The 25,813-nt window shown below is 50.3% G+C and overlaps 1 protein-coding gene across 1 annotated transcript in view; it reads left to right on the forward strand.

Moving 5' to 3' along the window:
• Window positions 1-730: 730 nt before the first annotated feature.
• The window catches only part of Disc1 (DISC1 scaffold protein), a 298,193-nt gene continuing 273,110 nt past the window's right edge, over window positions 731-25,813 (forward strand). Inside the window, exons 1-3 of the mRNA XM_045148675.1 lie at window positions 731-833; window positions 978-2,062; window positions 5,622-5,691. Of these exons, the coding sequence (XP_045004610.1) occupies window positions 731-833; window positions 978-2,062; window positions 5,622-5,691 (1,258 nt within the window). The remainder of the gene's footprint in view (window positions 834-977; window positions 2,063-5,621; window positions 5,692-25,813) is intronic.

Below are 25,813 nucleotides of genomic sequence, written 5' to 3' on the forward strand. Positions count from 1 at the left end.
AGAGATGACTTAGCAGTTAAGGCACTTGCCTGTGAAGACTAAGGACCCAAGTTCAACTCCCCAGAACACACATAAGCCAGATGCACAAGATGACACGTGCCCACAAGGTGGCGCATGTGTCTGGGGTTCGATTGCAGTGGCTAGAGGCCCTGCCATACCAATTCTCTCTCATAAAAAATAAAATAAAGAGATAAGTGGGGGAAGATGGCTTGAAACACAAGCATGAGGGCATGAGTTTAGATCCCTAGAAGCCACATGAATTTCTGGGTGTGGTGCCTATAACCTCAGTGGTGGGGAGGCAGAGACAGGTGGATCCCTTGGGCTTACTGGCTAACTAGTCTAGCCAAATTGGCAAGCTCTAGGTTCAGTGTTAGGATTACGAGCCACCGTGCCTGGCATAGTAGCCTATTCAATTTAATGCTTGCAACAGCCTTATGAGAGGGGTCCTTTTGTGCTCCTTCCAATTTACTGATAGGGAAACTGAAGCACAGTGAGGTTGAACAACCTTTGGAAGGTCACACAGGTCATCATCGGAATGAGACGGCAAAGTCCAATATTTGTTACTACTCCTGTGTCTACAGGGTCGCTAGGCAGGGAACTCAGCCCTTCACTTGGAAGTCCACAGTATGAAATGAAGGGACTGGTGGGCGTTATAGCACAGCCAGACACCCACTGGGCATTTTGGGGACATGGACAGCTGGGATAATGAAGATTCATGTGTTATTGACTAATGACCATAGTGCATGCCTACATTCCAGAGTCAGGTGGCCCCGACTTCCAAGCCCTTTCTGGGGTGCCCCAGGAAATACCAGGGGAGATGTGCTGCAGCGTCTGTGAGGACGTAACGGCACAGCACAGGGCATGGCCAGCTGCTCTGCCAATAGAAGGATGGAGCCCTGGGCTGACCTGAGGGCAGGCAGGCGGGGTTTCACTCTGGGTTGCCCCCAGGATTTCTGAGCTCTCTGTGTCTTTGACAGGTGCAGCAGAGGTGACCCAGAACCTTGCATGTTTTCCATGCGTGGTGTCTGCCAGGTCGGGTGAGATGCACTGTTTTCTGTTCTCAGACAGCAGAGGTGGCTCACTGCCTGTGGCGTCCCCTCGGAGCCGGCGGCTGGCACGAAGGCCGGGCTACATGAGAAGCCTGCCTACGTCTGGGATCGGGTTCCACGCCCCAGCAGAAGGCACGGCACGTCTGGTCCCAAGAGGCCTGAACGGTGAGGAGGTCCAACACTCTGAGTCCAGGGCTGGACATTGTGGTCTTGACCCCAGTGGTCAATGTCAAGGCCTGACAGTGGGCAGCCCTATTCCTGAGAGCTCAGCTGCTCCTGCTGTGGCCTCTGTGGGCCCCCTACACCTGGACCAGAACTCTGAGGGAGCAACTCCAGTACACTTTGGGATTCAGCACAGAGCTGGCACCAGATTGCCTGAGAGACTGACCAGGCCATGCGGCCCTGGGGACAGTGGACATCGGAAGGAGGTTTTATCCATGGACAGTACTGAGGCCTGTGGCCCCAACAAAGATGCGGCCTGCAGTGAGGGAGCAAGAAACACGCGGGTCGTGGGGTCTCTGGCATCGCTGGGGGTGAGTGACAACTGGAACAGCCTCGAGAGAGGCCCCGACAGCTCCCCTGCCCCTCCCGGCTCCCAAGTCCCCTTCGCCTCGAACTTCAGCTTCATTCAGCTTTCCCTTCGCTCTGCGGGTGAGCGGGGCGAGGCCGAAGGCTGCCTGCTGTCCAGAGCCTCCAGCAGCGCCCAGGAGACGGGAGCCATCGGCTCAGACCAGTCCCTGCGGGACCCCCGAGGCAGCTCCTGGGCCTCTAGTCTCCCTGCTCCCAGGGGCCCGGAGGGCTTGGCCCAGGCAGTAGGGAGCAGCAGCCAGCAGCTGAGTGGCTTGCACTCCTTGGCCTTGGACACTGGCTCCTTCTCCCTGGATGCCTCCTTGGCAGGCGGCTGGGGCGATGAGGGCAGCGCCTTGGAGGACGGCCCCAGCTGGCACGCTCTGCTTGGGCAATGGGAACCTGCACTGCACGACTGTCTCCTGAGCAACCGCAGGCAGCTGGGGGTTAGTATCTTTTTTCCTTTTTTATTCATTTATTTATTTGAGAGAGAGAGAGAGAGAGAGAGAGAGGGAGAGAGGGAGAGGGAAAGGGAATATAGGCATGCCAGGGCCTCCAGCCACTGCAAATGAACTCCAGATGCGTGCGCGCCCTTGTGCATCTGGCTTATGTGGGTCCTGGAGAATCAAACTGGGATCCTTTAGCTTTGCAGGCAAATGCCTTAACTTCCAGCCCCTCTTCTTTTTCAATATTTTATTTTTATGCATGAGAGAGAGAGAGAGCGAGATGGAATGGGTGCACCAGAGTCTCTAGCCACTGCAAATGAACTCCAGACACATGCACTACCTTATGTACCTGGCTTACATGGGTTCTAGGGAATCAAACTGGAATCCTTTGGCTTTTCAGGCAAACGCCTTAACCACTAAGCCATCTCTCCGTCTCAGTCAGTATCTTCTTGAGGGGGTCGTTAGGACCCCAGCTCAGTGCCGGTGGAGGGCAGGGAAGGGGCAGGCTGGTTTCCAGGGCGGCTGACCGCACAGCCATGCCGAGTCTGAACCTGTGCGCTTTGCTCCCTGGGTTCTCTCTCTGTGTCTTCCGTGCTCTGATGGGCACACGTCCATCCTCCCACCCCCGCCTTTGGCCTGGATTTGTTCAGCGTAGCTTTGCTTGGAGTAGGACCCTGCAAGTTGGGGAGACTGAGCTGGCTGCGGTTTGGAAAAGGTGAGAGATTGGAAAGAGGACATCCTGCACTGGGAACCCCAACTTCCTGGCCTTTGCTTCATGTGTCCCATGCTTTCCTGTACATGCGGAGCTGGCCTTCTAGACCACGTTGCTTGTCCTGTCGAGACTGTGGCGGGGGCCTTGCTCAGGTCTTCACGGGGTCTGTTCTTTCTCTCCGTACAAGGAAGAGCAAGAGTGCAGAGGTTACAGTAAGCCAGCGGATTTTATTCAGGCAGAGGTGAAAGTCAGCAAATGCTCCCTGTGGGGTGGGGAGGGACCTCCAAATATGGTGAGCCTTGACCTCTGTATGACCATGGTCTCTGGCTGGAATCATTGCCCCTTCCTTGGCCTGTGTTGTGTCTGTCTCGGTAGGGTCTCTCCTGTCCATGACTTCTTACTTAATATTGGATTAGACGCCTGCGTCTGCCACAGCACAGAAGTGGGATTGTGGTTGGATCCCCTGCCTCAGGCCATGAGCTCAGGAACCCTCGCTCAACTAGTGGCCTTGGTTGTGGGCTATGAGGGAGGGGCACCATCTTTTCTCATCCTCTAGGACCAAGACAGGGTAAGGTTACCGCTGTCTTCACACCTCGCATTCCGCTCCCTGTCTGTCATCCCTCTACCTCTCCATCAAGACTACTTTATGCTGGTGTGTGTGTGTGTGTACATGCATGTACATGTCCTTGCACATGTGTGGGGATATGCAGGGAGGCAAAGCGCTCACCACGGAGCATTTAGCAGGAGAGTTTGCAGACCTGGAGGAAGTTCATGTTCATGCCATGTAGTTGGATCCTCTCTGCTTTCTGTTCCTTCCCTGTAGATTGATGTCACGAGGGACTTGTCCTTGTTTGACTCCGTATGGCCTTAGGGACCTCAGTCCAGCCCATATGTAGGGAGAGAGAGAGAGAGAGAGAGAGAGAGAGCGAGCGCAGGAGGAGATCCGTGGAGTCCTGGGCTCAGATGTGTCCGTAGCTGGTGCCACTGACCTTCCCCGACACCTGCTCTAGGGGCTTGTGTGAGGTGATCTGAGTGAAGAGACCCCTCGATTCTTCAGGTCAGAAAACAATGTGCTTCTGTACCCTGCCGCTGTCTCTGAACCCCCTCAGAGCTGCCACACACCCGCTCTCTCACCACAGCCGCAACCACCCAGCAGCACCCCCTGCCCGAGAGAGTGCTTCTCCTGTCCTGTGTGCCTGGTGCTCCCTCCCCCCCGGGGAGCACAGCTGCCCCCCCAGTTTCCCCATTCTCCCTCATCTTTTCACCCAGGGGTTCAGAGCAGAGACAGTTTTGCCAGAACTGTATTCCTTCTTAGCACGCACTGTGATGTTCTTGTTTAAAACAACATCCTAACTTTTTTTTTTTTAATTTTTTATTTATTTACTTGAGAGCGACAGACACAGAGAGAAAGACAGATAGAGGAAGAGAGAGAGAATGGGCGCGCCAGGGCTTCCAGCCACTGCAAACGAACTCCAGATGCGTGCGCCCCCTTGTGCATCTGGCTAACGTGGGACCTGGGGAACCGAGCCTCGAACCGGGGTCCTTAGGCTTCACAGGCAAGCGCTTAACCGCTAAGCCATCTCTCCAGCCCACATCCTAACTTTTTATGAGGATTTCATGCTCAAATTATACTTCTGTTTATATAACTTTTTTTTTTTTTGGTTTGTTTGTTTTTTAAGGTACAATCTTGCTGTAGCCCAGGCTGACCTGGAACTTACTATGTAGTCTCAGGTGGCTTCGGACTCAAAAAGAAGCTAATAACTTGGTTTGGTGGTACACACCTTTAATCTCAACATTTGGGAAGCAAGATAGGTGGCTCGCTGTGAGTTCAAGGTCAGCCTGGGGCTAAAGAATGAGTGCCAGGTCAGCCTGGCCTAGAATGAGACCTTACTTTGAAAAAAACAAAATAAAACAAAACAAAAAAGATAATAGAAACAAATGCATTTGGCATGAAAAACATACACTTGTGGTTTTTTATTATTTTTATTTTGAGAGAGAAAAAAAATAGGGGGGGAGAGAAAGACAGAGAAAGAGAGAGAGAGAGAGGGAGAGAGAGAGAGAGGGAGGGAGAATGGGTGTGCCAGGACCTTTAGCCTGCTGTGAAAGAACTCCAGACACATTGGCCCCTTATGGTGCATATGTGACATTGCACACTTGTGTTACTGTGTGCCTGGCTATGTGGGACCTGGAGATTTGAACATAAATTCTTAGGCTTTGCAGGCAAGTACTTAAACTGCTAACTGCTAAGCCACCTCTCCAACCTGTTTTATTCTTTTTTTTTTTTTTTTTTTTTTTTGAGGTAGGGTTTCACTCTCATCCAGGCTGACCTGGAATTCTCTATGCAGGCTCAGGGTGGCCTCAAACTCTTGGTGATCCTCTTACCTCTGCTGCCTGAGGGCTGGGATTAAAGGTGTGCTAATATGCCAGGCTTTTTTTTTTTTTTTTGTAAAAAGGGGGGGAATGAAGTGGGCTGGGGAGATAGCTTTGTTGTTGAAGGCACTTGCTTGTAAAGCCTGATGGTCTGAGTTTGATTCCCCAGCACCCATGTGAAGTCAAATGCAAAGTGGTATGCATACATGTCTGATACTCATTTGCAGCCTCAAGAAACCCTGGGATGTGTGCACATGCACGCATGCACACTCACACGGACACACGGACACACACACACACACACACACACACACACACACACGGACACACGGACACACGCAAATAAACTTTTTTTAAAAAAGAATGAAATTGATTTTTAAAATACTTCCTAGATGTGTTCTTGGGTTTCACAAAAATGGGTTTGCTTGAATGCAATTGTAATTTTGTTTTCACGTTTTTCCTTTCAAACCAACACAGGTAACCTCATTGAGTTTAAAGCTTCAGAAACTTCAGGAAAAAGCAATTGAGGACGAGGATTATGATAAAGGTGAGGTTAAAGCTGTTGATACATGGTTTCCTCTTTTCCCTTCACATTCCTCCTTCCTTCCTTCCTTCCTCATCTCTCCCTCCCTTGCCCAGGAGCTGTGGAGCCAGCTCCTCAGGTTAGCTCTGCTTAGGGGCAGCTGCCTATCTGATAGCCAGGCTGGCCTGTGGAGTTCTGAGCAGACTTACTGATTTTCCTGAAATGGGTAGAATGTTTTACGGTAAGAGCCCCATCAGCCAGGCATGGTGGTGCATGCCTGTAATGCCAGCACATGGGAGGCAGAGGTAGGGGGATCTCTGTGAGTTCAAGGCCAGCCTGAGACTACAGAGTGCATTCCAGGTCAGCGTGGATTACAGCGAGAACCTACCTTAAAGCAAACAAACAGCCACATCCAGGGTCTGGGGAGACAGCTCTGGGCATGAAGTGTGTGCCTTGCAAGTGTGAGGACCTGAGTCAGATCCTTAGAACCCAAGTGAAGGCAGACAGGGTAGCACGTGTCTGTGACCGCAGCAGTCCTTCAGAGAGACGTGAGGTGGGGACTGGAGTGTCCCTGGAAGCTTGTAGGACACTTAGCGTGCACGTGTGGCAGCCAACAAGAGACCCTGCCTCAGACAAGTTGGAAGGTGAAGACTGGCCCCCAAGGTTGTCGTCCTGTGCCATCGCCTCCCCCACACAGAAGAATCATGTCAGTCATGTCAGTGAATGAAGTCATTCATTCACCAAGCGTGCCTGTTGAGCATGCGTGATGTGCCAGGTAATGCGGCAGGGTACAGGAAAGAAAAGTCGATGTGTATCCTGTTACCAAGCCTGGAATCGCGTATTTGTTTGAAGTTGCCTCTGGCTGCAGATTTCCAGAGACTTTTGTCCTGATCTTTTCCAGGAAGCAGAGCGTCATGGTTTGACAGTGAAATGTCTCCTATAAGCTCAAGTGTTTGAACACCTGGTTCTCCGTCTCCCACAGGTGGCGCTGTTTTGGGAGGTTTGGGAACATTTACGAGTTGGAGCCTCACTGGAGGAGCTGGGTCACTGGAGGTGGGTCTTGAAGGTTGGGTCCTGGCCCCGTGGTTGTTTTGCTGTCTGTTGCAGCAGAATGACCAGCAGTGTCATGTTCCAGCTGCTGCAGAGGGGAGCTGGCCCCACTGCCAGGCCTTTCCCTCCGTGACAGACTACATCGTCCGAACCAAGAACGAACATAAGCCCTTCCTCATTGAAGTCATTTCTGTCATAGCAATGGGACAAGTAACTAGGACACAAAGTAATCCTTGCTGTATGTCTGATTGTGACAGTGTAAAGGGGGTGTAAAAGGCCCCGTCTTTCAGCTGGTGCCTGTGATAAGGGGACACTTGGCTCACAACCTGCCAGTCCAATGATTGATTGACCGATGGGCGATGCTACTGGCAGATTCAGCTAACCCTGTATTTCTGCACAAAGGGGAAGAAAGAATTAATTTATGCAATCCGAGGTGCTTCAAAACACTTTTATGAGCTGTGAAAAAGTCAGTAAGAATTTATTTATACATTTGTTTTAACTTTCTGTGTATTTTTATCTGGGGTATAATTTGCATACAGTGAGCTATAAAATGTTTAGTATTGCCTTCTTTGTTTTCCCTGTTGCGGTGACAAAATACCTGTAAAGAAGCAGCTTAAGGAAGGAAGGGCTTATTTCAGCGTCAGGTCAAGGGCTGTAGTCCGTCATGGTGATGAAGGATGGGGACAGGAGTATGAGGTGGCTGGTCACATTCAATCCTTAGTCAGGAAGCAGAGAGAGATAAAGTGCTGGCTCTGGGCTCCCTCTCTCCTTTCTATTTACTCCACAACCCCAGCCAATGGATGCTGCAACTCACAGTTAGGGTGGGTCTTCCTCAATGAATCTCATCTAGAGATTCCCTTGTTGACATGCCCAGAGATTTGTCTCTTGAATGATCCTGGATCCTATTAAGTTGGCAATCCATATCAACCATCACAAGTGCCCTTCTCTGTCTGTCTGGGTAAGCTCAGCTCAGCAGGCTTGCTGAAGTGTCCCTGGACAGCTCAGGAGACCAGATGTCAGTGTGTCAGCTGGCTTTTGTCCTGCCGTCCACACTTGGGTGGCTGTTTGCTCTGGGATAAAGCAGGAGTGGTGAACCCTGCTCTGTGGTGTGGTGGAGGGTCCGTGTGACTGTGATGGATCTGAGGTACCTGCGGTTCAGGCCTAGGTACCACGTGTTTCTCTGCTCTCTTTCCTTTAGTTTGTATGTGCGTGTGCATAGGTGTGTGTGGTGTATTCACGAGTGTGTGCAGATGCGCATGCTCTGTGCGTGCCAGGGGACACTGTCAGGTGTCCCTCCTCCACGGCTCAGCCACGCGTTTCCTTGATGTGGAGTCTTTTGCCGATACCAGAGCTCGCTCTTTTCACAAGCCCCAGTGGTTCTCAGGTCTGTGCTCCCCACAGGAATAGGGTTCCAGGAGACTGCGGCCACACCCAGCTGTCTATGTGGTTGCTGGGGATTTGAACCCAGGCGCCCCTCAGGCCGTCAAGCTTGCGCGGGAAGTGCTGTGAACCTCTGAGCCTCCCTCCAACCTCAGGATCCCCTTCTCCCTCCACCCCGTGCCACAGTCAGGAAACCCTGGAAAGCGCCGTGCCACTGCACAGCCTCTGGCAGCGGTTGGCATCAGGAGCTGTGGAGGTAACACGGAGCAGTCTGGCTTCTCCCTCTGTGTTTGGCAATATGAAGCTTATTTGCACATGTTCTGATTTCTTTCTAGCGGCCAAGAATTAGAAATGTGGCAAAGAACTATATATTAAAACAGGCAAATGATAATGAAACATTTGGACTTGAATGTTCTCCATGTCTTCCCAGGATGAGCCAGCTTTCCTTGGCGGTGTACACTGTCACGTTGCTTCTCTTGTTCCCTGCCCGATGTTCTGTTGGGTGACGCTGAATGAGGAAATGAAACTGCTGCTTGGCTTTGAGGAAGCCCCCACATCAGTTACCCGGTTTTTGTTTTTTTGTTGTTACTTTTGTTTTGAGACGGAATATTACAGTTTAGTCCAGGCTAACCTGTAACTCAGAATTGACCTGTCTCAGCCTCCCCAGCAGCTGGGATAGTAGGTGTCCCGGACTTGGTTTTCCTGGTTTTAAGAACAGAAGGAAAACATGGGGAGAGTTAGAAGGAAAGTGAGGCTTAGAAAGAGAGTTAAAGACAAGCTTCGTGACAGAGGAACTGAAACCTGGAGTCTGTGCTTCTCCATGGGCCTTGCTGTTTTGTGACCTTGGCCTCATGAGGAGAGAGGGTGAGTGTGTCGCTGCAGATGATTTTATGATCTCTCCCTTCCAAATGATCACAAATGGCGGCTAGTCCCTCTTCATGACGGCAGTGACTTAGTGCGTATTCCTGCGTGAGGCTCCCTGTACTGTTTGGTGCATCACTGGACACGTAATTTGTTTTGATAAACTGTCCAGGCACTTTATTCAACCTTGCATCCTAGCTCATGAAAAAAAATCACAGTGTATGGGACTGGAGAGATGGCTCCACCGTTAAGACGCTTGCCTACAAAGCAATAAGGACCCAGGTTCCTTCCCCCAGTACCCACATAAAACTGGATGCATAAGGTGGCATATGTGTCTAGAGTTCATGGCTAGAGGTCCTGGCATGTCCATTCTCTCTCTTTATCTCCCTCTCTCTCAAATAAATAAGTAAATCAATAAATAATATTAAAAAATTATGGGCTGGAGAGATGGCTTAGCAGTGAAGGCGTTTGCCTGTGAAGCCTAAGGACCCAGGTTTGATTATCCAGGATCCACATAAGCCAGATGCACAATGTGGTGCATGTGTCTGGAATTCATTTGCAGGGGCTGAAGGCCCTGATTCACCCATTTTCTCTATCTGCCTCTCTTTCTCTCTCTCCATTAAATAAATATAAATAAACAAAATATTAAAAGATCACAGCATGTGCAATGCCAACGTGCTTCTGATGGCGGAGAGGCCCACGAGGAAGGTGCTCAGGGGGGCGTTCCCTTCAGATGTAACACTGCCCACCTAGAGCTCAGTCAAGTCTCAAATCTGTGTGAGTCTAATAGAGTAAGTGGCCACTCTAGAGGTCTTGTCCTTGGGAGATGAACCCTAACTCATTTTAAAAAATTTTATTTATTCATTTATTTGAGAGAGAGAGAGAGAGAGAGACAGAGACAGAGAGGCAGAGAGAGGGAGAGAGAGGAAGAAAGAAAGAGAATGGGTGCATCACTGCAGAGGCCCTCCAGACACATGTGCCACCTTGTGCATCTGGCTTATGTGGGTCCTGGAGAATCGAACCTGGCTCCTTTGGCTTTGTAGGCAAGCACCTTAACCGATGAGCCAACTTTCTAGCACCTAACACATCTTTTAAAGCTTGGAAAAAATGAAACTTTATGGCAAATAGGGATTGGAATTTTACCAAGGTCTTCTGTCTCCTGAGCAGGGCCAGGGGGAGTCTCAGTAGCCCGTCCAGAAAGTTAGATGAAAATTCCCTCTTCTCTGCATGGGTTCTGGTGGCTGGCGATCTCCAGGCTCATTTTGCTGAGAAGCCCTGACCTGGTACGAAGCCGCCAGAGGGCCAGGCCCATCTGCCTTGCTCATTCTGGCTCCTGCGTTGTCACTGTGGGGCTCTGCTGGCCACGTCAGTCTTTTCTACAAGAGGAAAGAGGACCTCGTGGTGCAGGGTGGTAAGGCACCTCCCCCAGAGTTGGGACTAAGTGGAGGAGTGACAAGAGCAGCGGCAAGAAGAGAGGTGGGCAGTGGTCAGTGGTGGACCGTCTCCAAGCCAGACAATGAAGTCGTCAGAGATCGTCTCTGAGGTCTTTTCCGCACTAGTAAGAGAAAAGCCTGGAATTGATGACATCATATCCTTTTGCAATCCTGGGGCTGTGGAGTGCCCAACCTAGGACCCCAAGACCCTGTTTTCTCCCCTGATCACTCCTGATCTTTGTCCCACCCCAGCCCGGCTTATTTCCTACCACAGCAATCGTGGCTCAAGCAAGACGAGCTTGGAGGTGTCCTGGACCCGCCCTCTCACCGGGTACTGGGCGGACGCAGGCTTTAGATTTTGGATCCGGAGTCTCTCCTGTCCTTCAGCCTGAGCACTTGGGGAGGGCTGGCTGACGGTCCCCAGCCCCGCACTTGCCTCTCTGCCCTGTCTTCCTTCTGCAGTTCGGATGGCTCTTTCATTTCACCGGATGCTGTCGCCAGGACAGGTGTGGAGCCCAGCCCTGTGATGTCCCTTCTCACCTAGCTCCCTCCTGGTTTCCTCACCTTACTTCTGGACACGCCTTCTCCATCAGAGCCCTCTTTCTCTCTGGTCCCCAGTCACCGCAGAGGGCAGCGAGCCGTCGCCCACACTGTCACACATGGGAGTGCACTAACCAGCCCTCTCGTCTCGGTCCGATGAGACCCATAGCTGGTACTCGTGTGCCTTTCTCATGGTGTCCTGCCTGTCTCCTCACACAGAGCCGTTGGCTGTCCCCTAGGATGAGCTTCCCCAAAGGGTGAAAAAGACTTGCCATCTATTTTTATTTAGTTTTTAAAAGACCAAATAATTTAGTATGTGCAATGCAGCAAACCCAGGAGATAGGTGGTTTTCTTTTAAAATGAACCCTTTAGCCGACTATTCCGAACTCTAACCCTAGAACCTAGCATGGTGCTGATGCAAGTCTCCTCTCAAGAAATAAATGCTCAAAATAATTATTACAAATAGTGATTATTGTCTTTTTTTATTTTAAAGAGAGTGAGAGACAGAGAGGAGAGAGAGAAAATTGGCGTGCCAGGGCCTCAGCCACTGAAATCAAACTCTGGATTGTTGCGCCACCTAGTGGGCATGTGTGACCCTGCCCTTGCCTCACCTTTGTGCGTCTGGCTAATGTGAGACCTGGAGAGTAGAACATGGGTCCTTAGGCTTTGTAGGCAAGCACCTTAACTGCTAAGCTATCCCTTCAGCCTGTTTTTTTTTTTTTTTTAAGACAAGGTCTCATGTGGCCAAGGCTGGCTGTGTAGCTGAGGATGACTTTCTTACCTCCACCTGCTAAGTCCTGGGATTACACACGGGCACCAACACACCCAGCTTTGTATGAGCTGGGCACTGAACACAGGGCTTCACGTATACTAGGCAAGCACTCTACCAACTGAGCTACATCCCAGCCCTGTTTATTGCCATTTTTGTGGTTATCAGCAATAGATAATCTTGTGGGCTACGAATCACAGGGTTTCAGTACCTTTAAGGCCAGCCTAGTTAGCGAAGTCAGGTTCCTCCACTTATAAGCTATATAAACTTGAATAAATTATGTAATGTTTCCAGGCTTTGATTTTTCCCATCTGTCAATGGGACATCAGGGTCATTTGAAAAACTAAGTGGGTGGCATTGCTAAAACTGCGGTTGTGTATCACCCTAAGTGTTAGCTACAGTGATGCCCCTCGTAAAGGCCTTAGGTAGTAAGGGTCTACATAGAGAGTCTTTTTAATCTTCCGTCTTTGTGTTTTTCTGTCAAGGTCTGCTTGCACACAGGTTCCTGTCTCGTATCACCCGAGAGGACCCGATTAGACGCTTTAGAATAAAGAGAAACCAGAAAGTCCACAGGAGAGGGACTTTTCTCATTTCACAGTACACAGAGTTATTTTCTGTCACAGCAGCATATTGGGTGGAGTGACCTTTAGCGGTTGATGACAGTGATGTGGTGGAAGGGACAGTTTTCCACTTGACCTTTATGCATCACGCCAGCTTGTATCTTAACACGAAATCAGTTGCCATTGACAGGCTTGACAGAGCGCGGGCCTGACAGGAGCTGCTTGTTGGAGGGAGATGGTCACCGATTAGCCACGGAGTGAGGGAGGGACTTCCCCGTGCCCAAGGGTGGCTGGAAGTGACGACTCCCCCATTCACTGGCAGCACACTTGGCGTAATTAGACCCTCAGGGAGCTCCTCTGGAACTGAGATCTGCTGTTAATGAGTCACAATTGCCGGGCACCCGGTTACCCCGCAGTGCGCCGCTCCATCTTGGTTGGCTGCTCTGCTGTTGTTAGCTCTCTGCCTGGCCAGTCACTGCAGGATGTTTTCATCTCATCTGTTCTGTCACTCTATTTTTGCTTTTCTCTGAGATTTTCTTGCTTCTTACTGTTTTCTACCACTAGAGGACGTGAAGGTCCCCACATGCGGGCTGAAGTGTGAACCTTTTTTCTTTCCCATCTTGCCCGGGGTAGAACTGGTTCTGGGTGCAGGGGGAGGGGCCGCCTTATAGCCAGTGAGTTTGGAGAAAGATGCAGCTCCTGAGAGTCTGTTGTCCCAGATCTGTCCCTCATTCTGACGCCACGTGTGTGTGGCACCACAAGGGATCCGCTTCGGTTCTCCAGGGAGCCTGTGGAAGGGTCTCTGCAGAGGCCACTGTTGGTTCCGACAGCCGGAGTTGACCACGACAGAGGGTGTGCCGTCGCGGCGTCGCTCCCGGCCGTCTTCCCGAGCTGTCACGATGTGCAAGTCACGTCTTCGTCTGCTGCAGGGCGAGGCAGCCGCTGTCCCTCCTCCCTGCTTGGCCCGAGAGAGAAGCCACACGAGCGGCAATGAGAGCTGTGCTGGTGGACAGGGACCTGCTTCAGGAATTACGATGTTTTCTGCTTTTTAATTTTTCCCCTCTATACTACAAATGAACGAAAAAAGGTTTTAAGAGAGGAAGAGAAGTTAGAAGGGAGCATACATAAACATGCTGTGGAAAGTCAGAAATCTAGCAAAACCCTTAGTACCCTTTGGCTTTTTTCTTCAAGTAAGTGCATTTCACCAAGATTAATATTCTGGGCACATCCATGAGACCAGAAATCCCGTTACACCTTTGAATTGAGATTGTGCCATACCTCTGAAGAGGGGAATCTTTTTATTTTTCTGAAAGGCCTTACATAATGAAACATTCCCTTATAGTATATGGGCTCCAGGAAGCAACATAAACTTTGCAGTGAGGCTGGCAATATGTATAGTAGATGGCCTGAAAGAGTTCATTTCAAAAAGCATTTAGGGGCGGGAGGGATGGCTTAATGGTTAAGGTGCTTGCCTGTGAAGCTTAAGGACCCAGGTCTGATTCCCCAGGACCCTTGTAAGCCAGATGCACAAAGTGACACTTCTGGAGTTTGTTTGCAGTGGCTGGAGGCCCTGGTGCACCCATTCTCTCTGTCTGTCTCCCTTCTCTCTCTCTCTCTATTTGCAAGTAAATAAATAAATATAAAAAAGTATTTAATCACCAAACAAGCAAGTCAGCAAAAATACTTGAAAAGCACCTTAGAGCGGAGGCAGGGCAGCAGCTGGAGAGCCCCGTCCACGCGCTTCCACTCTCCTCTGCTTCTGGCTCGCGTTTCCTGGAAGCTCGACTTGGCGGTATCCAGAGAAGACATTCCTCTTAGGAGGACGGGGATTCTGCCTCGGGAGATCTGGGGAGAGCAAGGATATGTGGCACAAGGGTCACTCCAGTCCTTGGCAGAGGCACTTCTGGTGGGCTCTTGGAATTCGCTGTCCAGTGAACACCTCAGAGCCCATCCCAGTCAAGATGATTCCTTAGAGTCTCACTAGGAGGCTTCCATTTTCTTCTTGGCAGATGGAACCCATTGCTTTGAGTCCACCATGTAACTCTCAAAACCGTGAACCAAACTATTAACAAAAGTCCCTCATTTAAGAAAGATGGCATCCATGCATCCACTTTCTCTCCTTCAGACAAATGTGAGAAGAGAAGGATCCTGGTGAAAGAGCAGGACCCGGGTGGGGGTAGAATTTGAATGTGACATGTCTTCTCCAAGCTTGTGGCTGAACACTTGGACCCCAGCTGGTGGTGCTGTCTTGGAAGGTTGTGGAACTGCAGTGGATAGCTCCCGTCTGGTGGATCTAGGGCACCAGGAGTGGACGCTGCTGGTTTGTGGTTGGCCTGGTTCTGCTTCGTGGTCCAGCCACCATGTGCGGAGCTCCACCTTGCTCTTGCTGTCTCGGAGCTGCTCTGCCACGCCTCCGCCCGTAATGGACTGTTCTCTCTGAAACTGTGAGCCACAGTAAACTTTTACTCCCTTGGGGTGTTGTAGGGTGTTTCATCACAGTGACCAGAAAGGCAACTAGGACGGGTGGCTTCATGCCCCCTCCCTTCTCTGCTCAATCAGCGGCTGCTCGGGGGCTGACTGGGCCTCACCAAGTCCAGCTCAGTCTTTCCGCCACCTGTAACTTCTTCCCTGTGTTCCCAGATTCCTGTTATTGTAGAAAAAGCCATCCTTGGATTTCAGCCATTAGGTCTTTGTAGGGAAGGGAAAATCCTCCAAAAGGGAATAGAGAAATGAAGATCATGATGGTCACCTGTTACCCAGGAACTCAGGAGCAAGGCAGGACATCCAGAGTTCAAGGCCATCCCGGGCTACACTGTCAGACTCACGTCTGAAGAAACGAGAGGAGAGAACAAAGCCTTTAATCCCAGCACTCGAGAGGCAGAGGTAGGAGGACCACTGTGAGTTTGAGGCCAGCCTGAGTCTGCATAGTGAATTCTAGTCCAGGTCAGCCTGGGACTCAGCAAGACTTTACCTCAAAAAAACAAAAGAAAACCAAACAAAAAAGCGCCCTCTACTTTGGGGCCTTTAGGATCATACTGTGGGCTGGTGATTGTTATGATGAGATCAGATGCTAAATGGCTGCTGCATCAGTCTCTTCCCACCCTAAGCCCACACCAGGTTCAGTCCAGGTGTGAGCCATTCCTTCTACATGGCCCCATGGCTGTAGCAAACACTGAGTTCCTTTTTGTTGCAGGCAGGTTTGCATTGCTGGTAAAAATCATCCAACCAAGAGCAGCTTATGTGAAAAAGAGGTTTATTTTGGCTTACAGGCTTGAGGAGAAGCTCCACAATGGCATGAGCAGAGGGTGGACATCACCCCAGCCCACATAAAGTGGACAACAGGAACAGGAGAATGTGCCAAACACTAGCAAGGCGACGCTGGCTATAATACCCACAAGCCCACCCCCAGGGATACATCACCTCCAGGAGGTTTTACTTCCCAATCTCTATCAGCTGGGTACCTAGCATTCAGAACACCTAAGTTTATGGGGGACATCTGAATAAAACCACCACACTTATAGCATGTCTATTAAATAATATATATCTGACAGTCTGCCCAGAGCAAACATTCAAAGTATTGGCCCCACCCTTTTTTATAGCATGATCTGTCCTAGTGTTTTCTTTTATTCTATTTTATTTATGAGAGAGAGAGAGAGAGAGAGAGAGAGAGAGAGAGAGAGAGAGAGAGACAGAGAGAGAGAGAGAGGGAGAGGGCATATCAGGGCCTCTAGCTATTGCAAATGAACTCCAAATGCATGCACCACCTTGTACATCTGGCTTATATGGGTACTGGGGAATTGAACCTGGATCCTTATGCTTTATAGGCAAGTGTCTTAACTGCTAAGCCATCTCTCTATCCTGTGGTGATTTTTATCTCATCGATTGGGTCATATCACCCCAGCCACTGTCCTGAAACTCAGGCTTCTACCTGCTTCTCCTCCCTATCTTTGGGGGTCACTTCCACAGCTACTGGACTCGTGCATGAGGAGCTGCAGGAGCCAGATTTGTCCCCCACCCTTCTTCCTCCCTTCTCTGTGGTGGTTGGCCTACATCAACTTCCCCAAAGGACCTCAAGTATGTGATGACAGGTTCACTGTGCCTGGCGTCGATGCCTGAACAATGAACTCTCTAGAGGCTACTGGGTCTCACAGTCCATGATGATGGCCCTAGAGAGGAAATACATCGTGACCCTGCCCATGCGTGGAACCAAAACAGCCCGCTCTGGCTTTGTATTGCTTCACACCTTGTTCATTGAAACAGGTGCTGGACTCCATCCGAGTGTGTGTGTGTGTGTGTGTGTGTGTGTGTGTGTGCCTATGCATATTTGCACATGTGTGAGCCCATATATGTGTGTGTGCGTGCATGTATGTGCATGTGGAGGCTGGACATTGGTATGGGGTGCCTCCTCACTCTCCACATTATTAATTGAAAATGTTCTCTCACTTGAACCCAGAGCCAATCCTCCGGTTTGGCTAGTCTAGCCAGCCAGCTTGCCTTGGGAAGAATGGCTTCTTCACCTCCTGAGCTCTGGCGTTTCAGCCTGACCTTTGTGTTGGGGCTGGGGTGGAGCCCAAGCTCAGGTCCCCATGCCTGGCCTGCATGGCAAGCATTTTACCCACGGAGCCATCTCCACAGCCCCTGCTCTCCACCCTCTATGTGTATATTATTATTGTTTACTAGCCGGAATCAGGAAAATGCTGCTGCCCCTCCCGCTTGATCAGCCATTCCTGGCAGAGCGGGAACACTTTACAGCCAAAGCCACGATGGGCCGCAAGGCACTCACTGTTGGTGTCTTGTGTGGTGAGCTCAGGGCCCCAGAGAAGCGGGGTGGAAGGAGGGCTGCCCAGACACCCCCAGTAAGAAGGGGGGGCAACAGGCTGTGTTCCTTAGCATGGCTCCCACACACTGGACACGAGCCGCGTCGCCCTGGGTTCAGGTGAGTGCTGGTCGCAGGGACGCCCCCCTGCAGGTTCCTAGGGCATGGGGAAGCGGCGTCTCTGGCAGTGGAATTGCAAAGACAGTGTCCTGCAGAGCAGCAGGACGGTCCCTGCTGTTGACGGCATGGCGTGGTTCCACAGGGCACCCAGGTGCATTGTTCTGCCGGCCGCCTGCGGTCTTGTGCGTGGCTCTGCTGCGCAGTCCTGATTCCAGTGGTGGCTGTAGAAATTCAAAGAGAGCAGAGGTAGGTGGCCTTGCATGGTCTTTCTGGAAACCCCGCATGCACTCCCTCTCAGCCTCTGATAGATATGGGTGCTATGGCCGCCTTTACGGTACTGGGTCAAGGCACCGGCCCGGAAGCAGCTGATGGGAGGAAAGGGTTTATTCCTGCTCACAGTCTCGAGGGGAAGATTCAGGGTGACAGGGAAAGCATGGCAGAGCAGAGGCCGGGCCTCACGTCTTGCCGCAGTAGTCGACAGCAAGCGTGAGCTGAGCTCTGACAAGGAAGAAGCAGGGCCATGACACCCCTGAGGCCGCTCCCAGCAGCACACCTCTTACGGAGAGGCTCGGCCTCCATGTTGCTGCCATCTGGGGACCAAACACACAAAACCCATGAGCGTATGGGGGACATCTGATTCGAACTACCACAACGAGTAAGACTAATAACTGTACCCTTCCCTCCAAGACTCTGGTGTGCAACTGAGGGACTGTTGTGGAAGACAGAGCGTTCATTTTGACAGAATCAAAGTGGGAGTGGAGCTGAGCGGGTAATGCACTTGAAATTCCATGGTAACAAACACTGTAACCCTGTTCCTGGAACTCAAGCCTGCTGTCACTTGTCTGTGACTGTCTGTAAGATAACAAGACAGATGGACATAGCAAACGACTACCTGTGGAAAAGTCTGAATTCCCCATCACGCCCCATCTCATAGCATGTTCTGTCTCTGCTTCCTGGCCACCTGTGCCTTTCCTTGTAATTTCATACACCATACCTGTCATGGTCACCTATTTTCTGCTACTGACATTTTTGCCTCTGTGTTTGATGGAGTTCAGTTATCCACATGCCTTATTGTCCCCTTAAGGGCTTTAGAATCTCCAGGAAGCTCAGAGGCCAGTTGCCAAAGGAAGCCTGTGCTGCCCACGTGTGCGAGTGAGGGCAGAGGGAGCCGAGGAGGGACAGAAGTTATCGTACTTTGTACAGTAAGATGTGGGCACTGTGCAAGGCTGACCTTCAGCTCCTCCCTGTGTGATGGTCCCTGGGTGTTGGCCACACTGATTGCATGCCAAATGCCAGAGATGCTATTGTGTTAACTGAAAACTTTTTTGTGCATATGTGTGTGTGGTGTGCATGTGTGTAAGTAAATGTGCAAGTGTGTGCACATGTATGTGGAAGCCAGAAGTCATATATATTTCATATATGTATATATATATGAAATTTATTTATTCAAGAGAGTTAGAAATAGACAGATAGAGAGAATAGATGCACCAGGGCCCCTAGCCACCACAATTGAATTCCAGATGCATGTGCCACCTTGTGCATCTGGCTTACGTGGGTCCTGGGGAATGGAACCTGGGTCCTATGGCTTTGCAGGCAAGCGCCTTAACTACTAAGCCATCCCTCCAGCCACTCTACCTTATATATTTTTTGAGACGGTGTCTTGCACTGAGCTGGGAGCTCACTGGTTCGGCTAGCCTCATTTGCTAATGGGCCTCAGGAATTTTCCTGTCCCCTCCTCCTCAGTCCTGGGTCACAAGCACATGCCACCACATTTGGCTTTCACGGGTGTTTGAGTGGCAAGCCTGTTTCTCATCGAGCCATCCCCCCAGCTGCTTGTTGGTTACTCTTTGTTCCTATGAGCACAATCCCCATAGAAACAACTTACAGGAAGAAGGATTTATTTTGGTTCATGGTCCCAGAGGGTTCAGCAAGGTTGTGTGCTCCCATACGCTTGGGTGGAACATTATGGTGGTGGGAGCAGATCAAGGGCCTTGAGCAATAAACCTCCCAGTGTCCTGTCCCCGTGATCTTCTTCCTCTGGCAACAGAGCAAGAGACGGGGACACCCAGCGCCCTGCTCGGGCCTCCACTCGTGTGCACAAGGGGCACACACATAGGCACCTTCCTACGTCCTCGAAGACAGTGCCACCTGATGGGGTCTGACTGCTTCATACATGAGCCTGTGGTGGGCATTTCACATTCAATCTATAATAACATCTGAGTGGATTTAAATCTGAGTCACGAAGCTGGACCTGGGCTGAGGAAATGGCTCAGTGGGTAAAGTGCTTATCCCACAAGCATGAAGACATAAGCATGGATCCTTCCAACAAAGCTGTCAATTCTGGATGTGACAGCAGATGCTTATAATCCCAGGGCTGCGGGAGCAGAAACAGGAGGATCCTTGGGGCTGATTGGCTGCTAGCCTGCCGAATCAGTGAGCTCCAGGTTCAGTGAGACACCCCGATGGAAAAATAAGGCAGAGAGGAGTTCAGTGTACAACACTTAATGTTGACCTCTGGCCTCCACACGCAGCCTCACGTGTGCACTCACCCCCCCCCGACATGTACACACATTCATGCCACACAATAGGCACACACAAGAGAAGCTGGGATGGATAGATCTGGAAAGGATTATACTAAGTGAGGTAACCCAGGCCCAGAAAGCCAAGCGCCATATGTTCTCCCTCATATGTGGATCCTAGCTACAGATGATTGGGCTTCTGCATGAGAAGGAAAATACTTAGTAGCAGAGGCCAGTAAGTTAAAAAGGAGATATAAAGGGAAGAGAAAGGAAAGGAGGAGGGTACTTAATAGGTTGATATTGTATATATGTAAGTACAATGGTTGAGATGGGAGGTAATATGATGGAGAATGGAATTTCAAAGGGGAAAGTGTCGGGGGGGAGGGAGAGAATTACCATGGGATATTTTTTTATAATCATGGAAAATGTTAATAAAAATTAAAAACAATAAAAAATTAAAAAAAAAGAGAAGCTGGGAATGTCAATAGTATCTTTCATATCAATTCTTGCACATTTCATAAGCATTATCTTGCCACCATTTCTCAAAAATCTGTTAGCATAAGACAGTCTGCCGTTATTCTCAAATGTGTAGTGAGTAAACTTAGAAAGGTAAAACGATGCTACGGTTATAAAGCTGGCCAGATGATCTGGGACTAACATCTTTCTTAAAGTTTTTCTTTATTGAAGGGGCTGGGAGATTGGTAGGTGGTGAAAGTTGCTTGCTTGCAAGGCCTGACAGCCTGGGTTCAGTTCCCCAGTGCCCTCGTGAAGCCAGGCATAGGGAGTAGCACAGGCACCTGGAGCCCACTTACAGCGGCTAGGGGCCCTGTGTGCGGCGTGCCCATGCACTTTCTCTCTCTCTTTCATTGCAAATAAATAAACACAAATTCTATTTTATTGTGTGTGTGGTGTGATGTTGTGTGTGTGGTGGGGTGTTTGCACGTGCACGTGCCCTGGCAGTGCCCCATACACTTGCCTGCCGTGGGGCTCACTTGCCTGCCGTGGGAGGCGGGAGTAGAATGTCGGGTGAATGGCTCCGCTGCTCTTCCACCTCGTTTGATTTTGAACCGGCGTCTCCTCTTACTAATTTGCGAATTCCAGCGCTTGCGGGGTTCTGCTCCCCCGCGGGACCAGGGTTACAGGAATGTGTGGCCGTGCAGAGCTGTTGACATGGGGTGTGGACATTAGCGGTCTCAGACCCCTCAGTGCTTGCACAGGAAGGACTTAACTGCTGAGCCATCTCTCCGGTCCATATCTGGGTCTCTTGATACCTATAAAAAAACCCAAAAAACAAACACTTTGATTATTTTTTTTTTTCGAGGTAGGGTCTCACTCTGGCTCAGGCTGACCTGGAATTCACTATGGAGTCTCAGGGTGGCCTTGAACTCACGGCGATCCTCCTACCACTGCCTCCCGAGTGCTGGGATTAAAGGCGCGCACCACCAAGCCTCGCTTATAATTTTTGATTTTCTTATTGCACTAGAAAATTCTACACAAAGATTGAGGAAACACATGATCCTCTTTGAATCACTACTAGATGAGTTTACACATTCCTGGATGTTAATCTCTGGGACAATGATCTATGTAATCTATGATGTTTATCTGTAACAATTCTAGCTGGAAAGTCTGCAGGGCCAATGTCTATTTTTTGAGAGAGTGTGGCGCTCCTTCCGTATCCTGTCAACTCCCAGTGCCTCTCACTGCAGTGCAGCAGGTCCTGGGATGGAGAGTCACTGTCCATCCTGAGGGTCCCCAGGCTGGTTCTGGGCAGCCTCTGCTGGCAGGTAGGCCCCCTTGGTCAGTAGTGAGATGCCCACGCTCGACCAGAGCCTTGGCTGCCGCCTGTCCTTGTCACAGCTCAGTAGTCTTGCAGCTCTGTGCTTGGAGTGACACTTGGGCCCTGAGGGCCTAATAGCTGCAGACTCTGACTTCTTGCCATATGGAGCCACTTGGGGGTATTCCACAGACTCTGCAAAGGGCCTGTGGGAGTCTCTGGTAGCTGCCTTCTCTTACGGCTTTTTTTTCCCCCTGGGAAGACGTCCCATGCAGGCAGTTTCCTTGTGTTTGCTCATTATGTGGGGCGTGTATCATACATGTGTGTGTCTGGATGCGTGCACATGCATGTGGAGGCCAAAGGCCAGTGTCTGATGCCTTCCTTTGTCACTCTGCGCCTTGTTCATTTGTTTATACATGTATCTGTGTGCGCAGTGTGTGCATGTGTGTGCCCCTGTGCACACGTGTGGAGGCCTGAGCAGGGCGCTGGGCGTCCCTGTCTGTTGCTCTTCTGCCTTATTTCATTGAGGCAGCGAAGCTCTCTGAACCTGGTGCTTGTATTGTTATTGTTACTATTATTGGTTTTGTCTCGATTGCCTGTTAGGTGAGTCCCAGTGATCCTTGGTGCTGGGGTTACAGGCGTGCATGGCCACACCTGGCTTTTTATGTGGGTGCTGGGGCATTGAACTCAGGCCCCCATGCTTACAGAGCAAATGCTTTTAAACACCAATCCACCTCCCGAGGCTCCATCTTACGTATGGAGACAATCTTGCAGTGAACCCAGGGCTCACGGGTTCAGCCTGCTCCAGGAACCCACTGTCTCATGCTCCGGAGAGCTGCGATCACAGGCATTTATGTGGGCTCTGGGGATCCAAACCTAGGTCCTCCTGCTTCTGTGGCAAGCAAGCACTTTACCCACAGTCCCCGCCTCAGCCCCTGCAGGCGGTTTGGTTTCTCTGAGTACTGGGGCAGCAGAGGAGTGGGAGGTGCTGCTCAGCGAGTCCGCTGGGGCCCGTCAGCGTCCTCGGCTCCTGCTGGCTGCGTGGAGGGCCACACCTGCGGGGTCGCAGCATGAGGGATGTGTGGCCCTCTCTCAGGCCTCCCTTCTGTTGGTGGCATCTCTGTGATTTCTGTCTGCATCACCTTGGCATTGAAGGTCGTCCTTTTTTTTTTTCTCCCAAGTTAGGGTCTCACTCTAACATAGAGTAACCTGGAACTCAGTCTGTGGTTCCAGGCTGGCCTCAAACGCACTGCTTCTCCTAACTCTGCGGGATTGAAGGCGTGTGTCACCGCGTCAGGCGGAAGGTCATCTTTTCATCTGCTTGGATGTGCTTCAGCCAGAAGAAGACGGCTTCATTCTACATGGCTGCAAGGAACGAATATTCTAGCGCGCCTCATTTAATTTGGTTGGAGTTCATCCTAATTGGAAGGGCTCAGGCTAGTGAAAATCATTTAATCCTCTAAGTTTGTTTTGTCGGGGTTGCATGCTGTTATATACCTTAATCCCTTTGTACTGTGCAAAGAATTTAAGCTGTTCATGGTGCTGTGGTGTTTGCTGCAGACCAATTTAGGTGATCTGGTGCTGTGTAAAATGCTGCTGCATCCCACTTGCTATTCCAGATGGGGATAAACACATCACAGTGACTGACATTGTATTTTTCGCCATAATGACTATGGCTGCTCAAACAATGAACCCAGATATCTTGAATTCCACGAGATGAGTATGCAGAAATCTGCTCTCCAGAAAACGATGATGCCTGAAGAGATTACAGGTTGTGGTGACCACCGTTAAAGGGTGAATGAGCCTGTGGTTTCAGAGCACCGATGAGCAGATGTGTCTGGCTAATTTTATATGAAAACACCAGCAGAGCAAATGACTCATGAAAAGTCTATTCATAGGAACTAATTGGACACCATGTCCAGTTTAATAGTGAAAACTGAGTGCAACTGGGACTCACTGAGGGAGATAATGAAGAGGCATTTGAAGTCTTCCAGTGACATGGTCTGTAAAAATAACCTCAGGGCCAGGAGGATTTCTGCTGTCCAAGAGGAGCATTGATGCACAAGATAGCTCCCCAACTGTATCCTGTGCATGCAGTAAGGTAAAGGAACCCATGAAACAGGAACTAGAAGAGTGGCCATTTGAACTTTGAACTTTTTTTCATGTGTAGTATGCATGGTGTGTGTGATGTGTGCACCCTTGTGTGCAGATGTGCCTGCCCCATGCATGTGTGTGCAGAGGCCAGAGGAGATGTCCTTCTCCTATCCATTCTCTGCATACGGGGTCTCTCCCTGACTCCAGAGCTGCTGTCCATCAGTGAGCACCACTGAGTCTCTGGTCTCTGCCACCCCCTCCACCATGCACCATGCGCGAGTTTTGCGGATATGCATGGCCACGTCCAGCTTTTGACATGGGTTCCGGAAGGTCTCTTATAATAACCTCTTAATAAGAGGTTCTTATTAAGCTGGACATGGAGGCTACAAGTGCTTTCAACGGTTGCACCATCCATGTGCTCGGCCAGCCGCATGGATTCTCTACGGCGTCGGTCTATGGTCACTATGCACGTGGAAGTGGCCCAGAGTCACTGCTTGACAGACATCCTTCTGGTTTTGTTGGTACATTGAGGGTGAGATCTAATCACTCTGCTGTTAAGAATTTCTTAATTAATTTCATCTTAATAGATTATACTTGATAAGTGGTCAGGTATAGAACCAGTTTCCTAGGGCTCTGTGCAGGACTGTCTACATCATGGAGCGAGAAGTTTGTTGGAGCTTATGGTAGTAACTTTTCGCGTCATCATGGCCAGGTACCAAACAAGGCACTTCAGAGAAGGATTTGTTTGGGCTCGCAGTTTGAAGGGCTGTGGCACAGAAAGCAGCGTGGTCAGTGGCTGCACAGCAACGGAAGGGTGTTGCTGGGACTTCTCACCCCTCACATGTTGGGGAACAGGAAGCGGAGGTGGGGTTAGGCTATGACCTCAAGGCCTGCCCACCGGTGCCCCGCTTCTTCCAGCTAGCCCTCGAATCTGAAAGGTTGCACAATGTCCCCAAGTGGTGACCAAGTGTGACAGTGTGGCAGTCTCACATTCTGTGGGAGAACTTGTGTGCCCTGCATCTTTTATCCAGCACGCAGATTCTGTTTGCTAAGCATGCACTTGCTACTGCCCAAAGAAGGCCCATTGCATGATGGGCCACTGGATCTCTTAAGTTCCCGAGTGAGGTAGGCCCTGGCCAAGGGACTGGTACATTGTGGCAATGACTGAACAGACGTCAGAACTCAATTACGATGGAGACTGTGGCTCACACATTATTTCATGTAGGCGGATCTGCCGTTACGTTTTAAACAGCATCTCTCTGGGAACTCATACCTTTGTTGTTTGTTTTTGAGACAGGGCCTCACTGTGTAGCTCAGGCTGGCTTAAGACATGTAGTAAATCCTCCTGCCTCAGTGTCCTGAGTGCTGGGACTACAGATGTGAACTTCCATGTCAGCTCATAGAACACATATTTCTTTTCTTCTTTTCTCTTATTTATTTATTTTTATTTTACTTTGTTATTATTCACTCCCTGCATTACCCTACCCTCTCTTGTCCCCATTTACTTACCCTCATCCCCTTCCTCTTTCCAACTAATTCCCTTCTGCCTTCAGGTAGTTTTATTTATTTATTTCTTTTTAATTTTTTAAAAAAATATTTATTTATGAGGGAGAGAGAAAGAGAGAGACAGAGAGAGAATGGGTATGCAAACAAACTTCAGATGCATGTGCCACCTTGTGCATCTGTCTCATGTGGGTACTGGGGAATCAAACTTGGGTCCTTAGGCTTCACAGGCATGTGCCTTAACCATTAATCCGCCCTCCACCCCCTATTTATTTATTTCTCTGTGACCCAATGAGTTTAATGAGGGTTGGTTCTAGGAGCATGGGTGAGGGGTGTGTATAGGGGCACAGGCCACTTTCCAGTGGCTACACTACTAAAGAAAATGTCCCCAAGCCCTCCTCATCCACTTACTGCCAACAGAAGGGAGGAGCCTGTGAGCTCCTTCCCCATCCGTGAGGAACGCTGACCCGCCCAGTCTCGGGCAGGTGTAACTGCAGCTGCCCTGAGTTCATGAGTGGACAGATTCTTAAGTGGATGAGAGAGGATCCAGCTCTGTGTAGGCTTGTCCTGTGGCATTTCTCTGTGTGACTCTGAACAGGAAGTTAGCTCTGGAGCCTGCGCTGGGGTCTCTGGATGCTGTTCCTTCTGAGGTCTCATCTGCCCCTTCCAGTCTGCGGAGCAGGGGCTTGGGGGTGACTCAGCAGTTAAGGCTACTTTCTTGCAAAGC

Source organism: Jaculus jaculus, chromosome 5 (assembly GCF_020740685.1).
Source record: "Jaculus jaculus isolate mJacJac1 chromosome 5, mJacJac1.mat.Y.cur, whole genome shotgun sequence".
NCBI classification, from domain to species: domain Eukaryota; kingdom Metazoa; phylum Chordata; class Mammalia; order Rodentia; family Dipodidae; genus Jaculus; species Jaculus jaculus.